The following is an 11,666-nucleotide window of genomic DNA, read 5'->3' as shown; positions in this document are numbered from 1 at the left end:
TAGCAGCCTGTCCCGCTGAACCTCTCCGGCGTGTGGCTCTTCTTCAAGGAGCTCTCGTCCTTCTCCATCTGCAGCCCATCATTGGAGATCTTCAGCTTCTTGTGAGCCATCTTGGGGTCCAGCTTGAATGGCTGACCTGTGGGGAGGAGACACATGGATTAGGATTTGTGTTGTTAGCATCATGGTGCAGGAAAGGTGCTTCTTCATATCCCATGTTCTCAGCTTGGCATATTTAATAGTGGTTTGCTTGGGTGTTTTCCCCAAAACCAGACCAGATCTGGGTGGTGTCCCAGAGCTTCAACCAACTCCTTGTTTGTCAATGATTTCCCTCTGGAAGTCCTCAGACTATCCCTGGATTTGCAAACAAAACCCCAAGACGCTGCAAAGAAGCAAGTTGAGTTCAGGTGGGTTTTGCTGAGGTGTTTTCATGTGAGATGAAGTAAAGAGCACACAGACACCGGAGAGCATTTCCATAGGGATTCACCTGCTTCAGGACAAAGCAAATTACAGCTGCAGAGAACATCCCAAGTCCTGCCAACAGCTTCACCCTCACGTTTTGGTACCCGGCTCGGGGCATGACTAGCTGTGTCCTCCTGCACGCTCCCATTTTTGGCTACAGACACCGAGTCCCAGCAAGGAGAAATACCGACACCACCACGGCAACGGGGTCCTGAGCCTGGGCTGGGGACCCCCAGAACAGCCAGGAAACCCTGCAAACAGACACACAAGGAGAGCCCCAGGACAGCTGGGAACCTCTGCAAAGAGCTGCAACATCAGCGACACGGGCAGCTGCAGAGCGGAGCTCATCCGTGCTGTGCTCCCGTACCTGATGGGAGCTTGTGCTGGTTTTCCTCAGAGCCCAATTTGCTGAATAATTGAGTTGAGAAGCCTGAAAGTAAAGCTGCAAATTGGGAGTGACCTGCCCCCTCCTTCTTCTGGCTGCTCTGATCTTTCTGCCGTATCTTTTCCTGGCAGTAATGCAAAGAGACAAGCTCTGAGGAAGTGAGGTATAAAAATACTTGGCTCCATCAGGAGAGAGACACTCACAGCCCTGTTTTCAAAGTCGACCCCTTGCTAAGGTCAGTGTGAAGAACTGGAGCCCAGCCCTTGTCACTGGTTTGTGCTGGTGTGTCCTGGAGCGAGCACTCGAGCCACATCCATGGGCAAGGTGTGCAAGGGGCAGGCTGGGAGGCAGCAGCATGTGGGCTGGGATGGGTCAGAGGGTGTTTCAGAGAACACAGCCGGGCACCTGCTATCATCAATCCCCTTCCCACTCTGGCACTGGGAAAAAATACAGGCTTCACAGAGGTCATGACAGTCCCAACCTCAACCCCCGGCATGGGGGCTGCCAGAAGAAGGGGGGTTCTGACTGTGTAAGAGGGCAGAGCAGCCTTCACTCCCTGCTTCCCCACCATCACCACCCTCTGGGCCTCCCAGTCACTGCTCTCCAGCTCCCCAGCCCCGCCCGGCAGAGAGCTGAGGGTTGCAACGATTCCTCTCATCATTAATGATTCCTCTCATCATTAGCATGTATGTCCTGGGCTGGTCACTCAGATTACCTTTATCCCACGAATTCAGCTTGCTGGCATATTCCCGACAGCCTTTTGCTGGTCACCCCTGCACAAGGCTAGGGAGCTGTGGGGAAGCAGCCGGCTTCGGGACTGGACACAGCCGGCTGCACCCCTGGGGCATTTATCAGCTGGACTATCCCTCCCTTCCCGGCAGAGCTGGAGCGAGCGGAGCAGAGGAAATCCTGTCTGGCACTGGGTGTGTGGGAGCAAAGAGGAGGCAGCCAGGAACACGGTCAAGGTCAGTGGTATGCAGGGATGGAGCCAGGCAGAGGGAGCCGTGCGCTGGAGCTGCATCCCCACCCTGCAGGGCCCCAGACACCCACCCCGCTCCCCTGGCCCTCACAGTGCTCCTGCACCCATCACGGTGAGCAGGGGCTCACCGGCTTGGGACGCTCCTGTCACCCACCCACAGGGACAGCGAGGACAGGCTGCCTGCTGCTTTACATAACAGCTGCGGAAATAACTGGAATGAGATCCCCAGGAGCAGGAGACAACATCCAACACTCAGCCAAATGCGGGAGCAGCAGCCCACGCCACCGGGGGGTCAGTGCAGGGGTACCAGCGGTGCCACCGGCGCCCTGCAGCACAGCAGCTCCTGTGTGCCCCACTCCTCTGGCTGCAGGGGCACAGGGACGGGGCAGAGTGGACAGCTGGGGACTGCGTTTGGCTGGAAACGTGTGGAAAGGAGGGATGGATAGGTACTCTGCTCCCAAGGATGCTGCAGGCATCCACCATGTTCTGCCCAGAGAGCAAAGCAAGCTGCAGGGACACAGGGACACAAAGCCAGCCTTCCTGCCTTCTGTCTCTCCTCTCTGCCTGCAGTGGAAGTGTCCCTGCTCCCACCAGCCATCCAAGATGCCACCTGTGGGGCACAGGACACCCACACAGCACGGCTGCCAGCATCACCCTGTCCTCCCTGAAGACATCATCTTCTGCAAAGAAAGAAAGAAAGATGCAGCACTCAGTAATGCTGAGTCATCAAGTCATAGGAAAGCCATAAATCCATCTAAATCTATGACTCTTTTCACAGATTCCTTGCTGGGAAGCTTCTGTAGGGATAATCCTGATCCTTAAAAACACCTGCACTAACACGATTCAGTCAGTAGCGGTGACCCCGCAGCCCACTGCTCAGGCATCAAACCCACTCCTGACATCTCACATGGGATGTGGATGGAGCCATCCTGTAGCACACTGAAGTCTTGCCAAGAGATGCAGGAATCAGGAAAAGACAGAATTGTGAGGGAAAGTAAGGCCAGGATGCATTAGCCAAGGCAAGGACTGTAAAACCCATTTCCTTGCACTTTATTTATGGCCAGAGCTGGGCCTGTCCTTGCATTCCAGCACTTCCAGCAAGTTTTGGACACTTGCTCCTAAATAAGTCCTGCGCAGGCCCAGCCTCAGCAGAGGATGGTCTGTCACTAAACCAAACCTGGTCTCCCAAGCTGCTCTGTTCAGGACACAGATTTAGTGCCAGCACTGACAGCGCCGACGCTGCGGAAATCGATGTGTCCTGACACTGACCTTCTGGCGATGGAGAGATCTCTCCAGACATCGCTTCAGGAACAGAACGGGCTGTGAAATATGCTAATGGGCCATTTCTGTCTTGAGCTGCTGACACTTCCACCATGGTTACAGCAGTGGGAATGCATGGGTGTGATATCCTCTGCATACTGTCCACTGGAAAAGGAGAAACCCTGGTGCCAAACACCGGCAGGAGGAACAGCCAGTGGGGACATGCTGGGGCTGCAGCACGGGGCAACAGCACCACTGGACACCCAAAGGAGCCCTCGTCCCTGAAGGCTGGCCACAGAAGAAATCAATATATATTACATCCATATATATTGCTAAATCAAACTTTCAGGAATTCAGAAGTCTCCACAAACACAGCTTTTCTGGCAGAGGAACACCAAACTTGTGGCAGAGATGGATGTGCCCATCAGTGCCACATGGCCCTCCTGCCCCACACCTGAGCGGGAAGGGAGGGATAGGTCCTTGTGGAAGGGGCTTTAGCACACGCAAAACCCCAATCACACACAGCCTGTGCAGTGTCTCAGGTGGGGCTGCTCGAGGTTTCACACACGCAAGAAGCTGCTGCACACACATCCCTGCAGCAAGGGGGACTCAGCACCTGACTGGACTCTGCTGGAACCCAGTCCATCCCTGAGCAGGAGCACTCGGAGCTGCGCTGGCAGCTCTGGTGACTGACACTCAGATAAAATCACCGAGAGCAAACCCCGTCCAACGGGAGCCGCCGCCACGGCCAGCCACCCTCGCTCTCAGCTTCCCAAGCGCCCGTTCCCCATTCCCAGAGCGAGCGCCTTTCAAAGCCGGGGAAGCACTGAAAAACAGCAGCTGCAGGAGGGATAAATTTTTAATGAACAGGCAGATTGGGCTGGAGTTCGCTCCTCAGCAGCTCCCTCAGCCCCAGTGCCTCAACGTTGTTTTATTCAGTTTAATGCCGCGCAAAGAAAAGGAGGAGGTGAGGCGATAAATCATCGTGAAAGCCCGGTTCAGGCAGAAGCGATGGCTGGGAAAGGGGACAGATGGGAGGGCTGTGCTCACCAGGACCACGCAGAGTGCGAGCTCTGGAAAGGTGTGGGCACGGAGCAGGCAGGAGCCTGGAGAGCCAACTTATTCCTCCCCCAACACCTCACACTGTCCCTCCTGTGTCACCCTCCAGGCCACAGGTGCCAGTGCTTCTGCTGTCTTTGCTGTCTTTCAATGGGAAAAGGTTTCCCACCACAAACCACGGAGCTCTGTCTGTGCCAGGACAGGTCTAGCTCCGCTGCCCTCAGAGTTCAGCCTTCCCTAAACACATTTAACCTTCCTTGGCATCCCCAGGGCATTGGAAAGAAAAACTTCTGCTTTGTATGTGGCTGCAAAGCCCCACCCGCCACCATGGATACACTTTTCAACCTTATGGCTCTCCAAATCACAACCCTCTGCACACTAAGCCACACACCAGAACACAACTGCTCTGTGACTTCTTGCACCGGCCCCAAAAAGCCCAGGGATGTAAAACCACCAGAAGAATGGACCGTTATGACCTAAGACCCCAGGGATGGGTGCTGACAGGAGCAGAGGGCTGATGGGAGCCCCTGGCACCACATGGGGCATCAGGAGACCATCTCTGAGGCAGGGAAGGAACGGAGGCACCAAGGGAGACGGGCGCTCCAATGATTTACCAGCCCGGAGTGTCCATCCCGCTGCCGGCCACTGCCCACTCACCAGGAGCACTCGGCCATAGCCCGGGCACCCCAGTGCCCTGGGAAGCCTCCCCCCCCACCTGCCACGGCTGGGTGAGCTCCTGGGCACCTACTGTTGGTCTTGAGGCGGGCGGGCTCACTGTTCCGGCTGCCCGCCTGGTTGATGGCCTTCACCAGGAAGATGTAGCGGGTGCCACTCTGGAGCCCATGCACTGTGTAGTGGTTCTGCTTGATGTTGGGGACGATCATCCAGCTGTCCATGGAGTTGTAGAGACCTGCAGTGCGAGACAGGGAGAGATTTATTCCCAGGGAGGGACAGCATACAAAGCCCCTGTGCTGCTAATGCAGAGCTCAGGACTGCAGGGCCCTCGGAAGGATTCACCGCCTGCCTGGGAGTTCAGAGCGTCCGCAGGGAAATTGCCAGAGATGATCCCACCATCCTCCCACCATCCTCCCACCATCACCCCACTGTCACTCTCTCCCATGCCTCTGCTCCCGCAGGACAGCCTCCCTCCTGCTCCAGGGCCACAATTACGGAATTCCAGCAGCAGAAAGGGATGTAATTGCACCCAAATCGATGTGTTTGCGACTGAATCTTGCTCCTGCCCAGTCCTCAGTGCTCCAGGGTGGGAAGTAATAATCCATGGCTAAGGAATGCTGATGCTTGGCTCCCTGAATAGACTGGTCTGCAGAGTGGTTCAAAGAAAATGAGCTCCCAGTGAAGGGATCCAGATACTTGGAAATCATTCAGGAGGCTGAACTCTTTCTGGAAAGGGAAGGAATGAAGAATCCAAGACCATGGAGGCGCCAAGCTGACTGCTGCAGTGATTTTCAGTGTCCGAGCTGCAGGGCCTAGCATGTATGGAAAGGTAGTGCTGTACCTCGGATGGGGGGACACAGGAAAGGGGAAAAGCCTTAGTCGGTGTCACTGAGGCTGTTCCTGCCACCAGCATGACTGGGATGAGGATCACCTGCAGCTGGCATGAGCACCTGAGTAGCCGGCACTGGGGGACAAGGAGGCTGTAGGGCTCAGGGGAAAGCAGGGCAGCTATCACAGCGCAGGGCCAGGGCTTTGAGCCGAAAGAGGAATAAGGAAGCTTGGAAGAAGTAGCTGGAGGCTTCCTGGATCTGGTGAGAGGTGAGGAGTGCATTGTGAAATTGGGGTGACTGGAGGGGGGCGTCTCCACATGTGCGGGGCTGGGAGGCAGGAGCTGGGAACGCTCCACACCTCTTCTGCAACAGCTTCCAGTTCATTTATCTGCAGTGGCTGGCTCAGCCGCAGGACAAGGGCAGGTTGCAGCCCCTGTCAGCCTGAATTTGGTTTGGGATACACATGGGAATGGCTGAGGGGCACAGAGCAGTGTGATGTGAAGTGGAAAATAAAACAGATGTGATCCTGATTGCAGCCTGCGTGCAGAGCTGCTCTCATTGGAGTGCACAGCTTCCAGCCTGGCACTGGTCGGTGTCACCTTCCTGCGGAAGGACCAGCTGGGGATGCTCCATCAGGAAGAACACGGTGGCTGAGACATGACAATGAGAAGGACTTGACCTTCCAAGAAGGTTTCTTTCCCAAAACAACCTCAAAGAGCTTGGCCTTTAAGACCAGCCTCCTCGCTCCTACCCTCGCCAAAGCTTAAAAAAATCCTTTTTACTGTAGCATTCATCATCCATAAAAATGTCTGGCTCTTGCCAAGCTCTTGGCTTCGATGGAAGCGTGAAGGGGATGGGTTCCACAGGCCAACTGTGTGCACCTTGGAAAGGTATTTCCTCTCCTGGTCAGCCTCCCAGCTCCTGCTCAGTGTCCCAGTGTCTCTTCACACGAGTTCAGCCAGGGCTCACATGGTCCCATCACCCAAACTGCGCTATTCCAAGGGACAGTAAGTTATTCACTTTCTTCTCAGGGATTTAACTGATGTTTTCTTCACTCCTCCTACAAAAAGCAACCTGGAGTTTGCGGGCTGGCCAAGGAGGACACTTCTAACATGTGACCCTCAGGGCTCTCCTCCAGCACTGCCCTCACTGTTCCTCACCCTCTGCAGCTCCTCCTTTTCCAATGTCTGTGCCAGACCCCACAGCTGGGCAGGTGACGCGTTCCCAAGTCCCTCGGTGTATGGGACTCCAAGCCATGTGTGTCCAAAGTGGCATGTGGGGAAAGGTGAGACCAGATCCTTCCCTGGCACGGTCCCAGGGCAAGGGCACAAGCAGCAGCAGGGGAAATCCTGACTGGAAAAGGGCAAAATCCCTCTAGCTAAGGGTGAGGAAGCACTGGATGCTCCATCCCTGGACAGTCCTTCTTCCTCAAGGAGCAAGCCCTGAGCAACCTGTCAGCCCAGCATGCACAGAGCTGGCACAGGGACCTTCAGACGTCCCTCCCTACCAAAACCACTCGGTGACACCAGCAAGTCCCCATCTTGTCTGCAGCTGGAAGTGCAGAGGACATGGAGCTGCTGGCCATCCAAGAGCAGAGCCAGAGAGGTGGCTGAGCTCTGCAGGCTTCCAGAGGACAAAGTGCTGGAGACAACATGTTCTAGCTGGGAAGGAGAGGAGAGCCAAGCAGGGCGGATCTGGCTGCGGCAGCACTGGCACCCGACAGCCTCCAACCAAAAGGAAAAGCATCACCTTGTTTTCCAAAACAAGGCCAAAGGCTGGGCCGGGGCTGGGGAGGTGAGATCCAGCTTGAAAAGTCACAGGGAACTTTCTCTGGCAGCTTCCTGCAGAGTTCAGAGTGCACTGAACAGCCTTCCGGAGCTGTGACACCGTGCTGCCAGCGGGACAGACCGACAGCAGCCCAGAACACCCCTCTGAGGCACCTCGTCAGCACTTCTCACAATGGCACGTGCTGCTAGGAAAACCAGAAGTAAAACTTTCTCACAAGCCACAGGCCATCAGTGAGATCCATCCTCAGTCCTCAAATCCCATTCCTGTCAGACAAATCTGTGGCAGTGTGGAAAAACAATTAGGTATGGCGGTAATTTTCATGAAAAATGACCTGGAAATATGGCTCAGAGCTGCTCCAGAGGGTTTGTGAACCATGTTAGTTGTCAGCCACGGAGCAGGCAGCGCTGCCCCGCGCACGATCGCAGGTACACGGATCGGGGAGCTGTGAGATGGACAAGAGCCTCCAGTGTTCCCAGTGCTTCACTGAGTCACAGCTGATGACACCAAGTACAGGCCAGAGCACCTCAGGGATGGCCCCCCCAGCACTCTGATCCACCAGCCCTTGGAGGATCCTTTGCTGCTGTTTCCTCCACAAATACCCAGCCTTTAAAGGCACTGATGAACCTGAGAATCTTCTCCTTACAGAATCCCAGAATGGTTTGGGTTGGGAGGGACCTTAAAGCCCATCCAGTGCCACCCCTGTCATGGGCAGGGACACCTTCCACTATCCCAGGTTGCTCCAAGCTCCGTCCAGCCTGGCCTGGGATACTTCCAGGGGCAGCCACAGCTTCTCTGGGCAACCTGGGATTCCTTCCTGAAGGGGAGTGTGGTCACTTACTGATGAAGTTGGCCTGGCCGGTGAAGATGGTGTACTGGAGCTCGTAGGAGCTGACGCTGAACTCGTCCTCTGAGATCCAGTGCACGGTGATGGTGTCGTGGGAGGCTGTGCAGAGCTCCTCACGGACCGACGGCGGGTTCGGTGCTGTGGGATGGCACAGACCACAGATTTTGGTCACTTTGGGCTTTCCTCCCTTAAAAACACAGGGCTTTTCTGCTCGTATAAGGACTGAGATGGGCTCGCGGCAGGAGTAGAGTCTCTCAACACCAAGAACTCCCTCATTTTATCAGTCACTGTGTTTCCCACTGAACTAAACTTTTTACTTTGACAAGGCATCCGGAGGTCAGAGAGCACAGTGTTTCCACTGCTCCTCCACCAGGTCCAACACCCTCACCCTGAAACAGGCTGAGAACCCACTTCCAAATCCACCTATTTCCCTGCACTGGTTGTGGAATAAGTATTTTATCCCATAACTGATCCGGACATGGCTGTGTTAATCTTTCACTGAAAGCTGATCTGCTTCATGATGATAAAATCGGATTTGGGTGAGTGAGGATGTCCTCGCCTCCCTGGAGCTTTCATCCCTCCAGTGCTCCAGCACAGGCTGCTCCACCAGCCGTTGCTGCTCCCAGACCCCTGAGGGCAGTGATCAGTCTGTGCTGTGGCATCAGGGCAGCACTGAGGGGCCCAGCGAGGTCCTGCTCAGCAGAGTTCATAATTTAGGATCAAGTGACCCACAAAAAGGGCAGGGAAAGGGAAATGTTAAAGCACAGAGTGCCTTAGAAGTACAATAATTGGTTAATTCATCTTTCCTCCTCTGTAATCCTTATGTAATCCTTATCCCTCTTGCATCCTTATGGACATCAGCCTCCCCCCCCAGGTCATGGAAAACATAATTTGTAAACTTTCTGGACTTTTCCATGGTCCTCCAGGAGCAGCAGGGTGAAACAGGAGGACAGGGACATGTCACTGGCCTGGGGACAGCCCAGCCCCTGCTCTGCCACAGCTGACCTGGCGCTTGTTGCTGGTTGAGTCTTAAAATAGGTCTGCCAGCCCTTGGTGGGGCACAGGGCAGGGGGCTGAGGGGAAGGTACAGAGTGGAGCACACCCGTGCACTCACCTGTTAGATAATCCAGCCCCTCCAGCAGCTTCTTCTCTCTGGAAAAATCTAAAGCAAAGTTTTCAAAGGCATCATTAAAATTGATATCTGGTATCAGGACTTGCGAGGATGCAGTTGCCATGGCGACCCTGGAAGGAAAGAAGGGACCATCAGTACGCAACGGGGTGCGCGTGGCGAGGGAGGCACGGGGATGGGGCAGCCTCACCCTGACTCACCTGCTGGCAGGAAACCACTGCCCCCACCCAGGAGGGTGGCCTAGCCTGGGGACAGGTCCCCTGAGAGTGGGGGGGGCTCCATCCCTGGGGCTCCCAGCTTTGACTGGCCCCTGAACTCCCTTTGGATTGGCATTTCCACCACTTTCCTGCCCCAGGGAAGGGGGCTTGCTTGCACAGTATTGTTAGGACCTGCCATGCAGCACCTGTCCTGTGAGGGATGGGAACCTGACCCCAGGGCTTATTTGAGGACACCACAGTGGGAGGCTGCAGGGATGGCTCAAGATGGCCAGGGAAGTGACTGGGGGGGACTGGGTCATCTTTGGACAGGGACCTACAACCAGGGGCCAGCTCCAGCACCAGCGTCCCGAGCCCAGCCCACCTCTCAGCCACGTTCCTGGCAGTCTGCAGGAACCGTGCGTGGTCGTTCTCCTTCAGGATGTGCTCGGCTTGGTTGATGAGGACCGTGGAGCGCTCCAGGCACTGCCGGCAGTTGGCAACCTGCTGGGCCAGCTTCCGCAGCTTCATCACCTGTTGGAGGAGCAGAGGGAGACAGAACTGCTCAGGAGCTTGAGAGGCACAGAGGGAACCCCATCCTGACCCAGGAGCAATTTACTAATAAAACTCTATAAGCTTTTGCTGACCTTCTGACATTTGTCATTCCTTTCAACCATGAGCATCTGTGAATCTTGGGTGCTCCCTTCCCCTTTGGGGTGGGATGCTACATATAGAAACCACTGGGAAACACCTGGAACCACTGGAGGAAAGGTCCAAACACTCCTACAAAGACAAGGGCGAGAAGCAGCTCCCCCCCAGCTGCGCTGCAATGCAGAGCATGCAGCCTCTGCTCTCTCTGCAGCACCGGACTGTGGTCCTTCAATATTAATTCCACATTATTCTATTAGAACCACAGTGGTGAAGAGCCCTGAGGAAGCTGTCTGGAGTGATCCAAGCCTCTGCACCAACTTGTCACGCTAACCAACACACTGCTCCTCCTCCAGCCTCAGCCAGCACATGCTTTGTCCTTGGCAAAGGAGCCCTGGGGCAGCAGCAGCAGTGATGGACACCTGGATGTGGGGTGGCCTGGAGGGCAGCAGCAGTGAGGGACACCCAGATTTTGGACAAGGAGATGCACCGGTGCTGCCCAAAGCAAACCCCTCATGGCGAGGCAACACACACTGCTGCAGCCCCGCTGCACTCCCTGGCTGCGGGAGTGCTGTTCCTGGACGGGGGCAGACCCTGCAGTGGCCACCCCGTGGGCACAGGACATGTGACTAGGGACACATGAGCTGGGACCCCTCACCTTCGTCTCCTTGATCTTGACGGCGATGACCTGCTTGCGCTGGCGGATGATCTCCATCAGCTCATCACACTCCTCCATCAGCTTGGCCTCGTGCATGGCTGTGTTCACCTGGCCAGAACAGCAACACAGAGGTGTTGGCAGGGACACACAACACACTCCCATGGCTGTGCTCACAGTGGTGCACACACAGAGTGCAGTGGGGCACAGGCAGAGGTTCCAGTCCTCTGCCTCCAGGAAGACCAGTACCCATGGGAGGATGGACAGGACAGGACAGGACAGGGGGGAATGCACTTTATGGAGGAGGGATCAAGCCCTAGCACTTCATTAAAGCACACTACAGGACAGAAACCAGTTTTGCTCATTTCATTCTCCCAAATTCCTCTGAAACACAGAGCAGTCCAAAGGCAGCCTTGAGTGAACCACATTTTTGCTACAGGATCTTTTTTTAAACCTGGCCAGCAGATTATGAAACACTGGAGTGGGAGACAGCTGATGGTCTGCACAGAGAGCTCCACAGAGGAATAACAGTGGAAAATCTTCCCAATCTGCTGCATGTAGTGGGGGGCAGGGAACGGCCCCAGGGTCTGGAGCCTGCAGCAAGCTGCTGTGACAGTGCTGCTGTGACAGAGCTGCTGTGGCACTGCTGCTGTGGCACTGCTGCTGTGACAGTGCTGCTGTGGCAGAGCTGCTGTGACAGAGCTGCTGTGACAGTGCTGCTGTGGCACTGCCGCTGTGGCAATGCTGCTGCGACAGAGCTG

General features: G+C 55.6%; 1 protein-coding gene across 1 annotated transcript in view; it reads right to left on the bottom strand.

The window, feature by feature from the left end:
- Positions 1-11,666, bottom strand: part of LOC103621968 (probable E3 ubiquitin-protein ligase MID2) — a 60,217-nt gene that overhangs the window by 716 nt on the left and 47,835 nt on the right. Inside the window, 6 exon segments of the mRNA XM_008640857.2 lie at positions 1-136; positions 4,891-5,052; positions 8,274-8,417; positions 9,394-9,521; positions 9,988-10,136; positions 10,909-11,016. The exon segment at positions 1-136 is cut by the window's left edge and continues 18 nt beyond it. Coding sequence (XP_008639079.1) covers positions 1-136; positions 4,891-5,052; positions 8,274-8,417; positions 9,394-9,521; positions 9,988-10,136; positions 10,909-11,016 — 827 coding nt within the window.

This window comes from Corvus brachyrhynchos, unplaced genomic scaffold, assembly GCF_000691975.1.
Source record: "Corvus brachyrhynchos isolate BGI_N302 unplaced genomic scaffold, ASM69197v1 scaffold351, whole genome shotgun sequence".
Lineage (NCBI taxonomy): Eukaryota > Metazoa > Chordata > Aves > Passeriformes > Corvidae > Corvus > Corvus brachyrhynchos.
The sequence above is the reverse complement of the archived record's forward strand: the minus strand, read 5'-3'. Positions and strand labels throughout refer to the sequence as shown.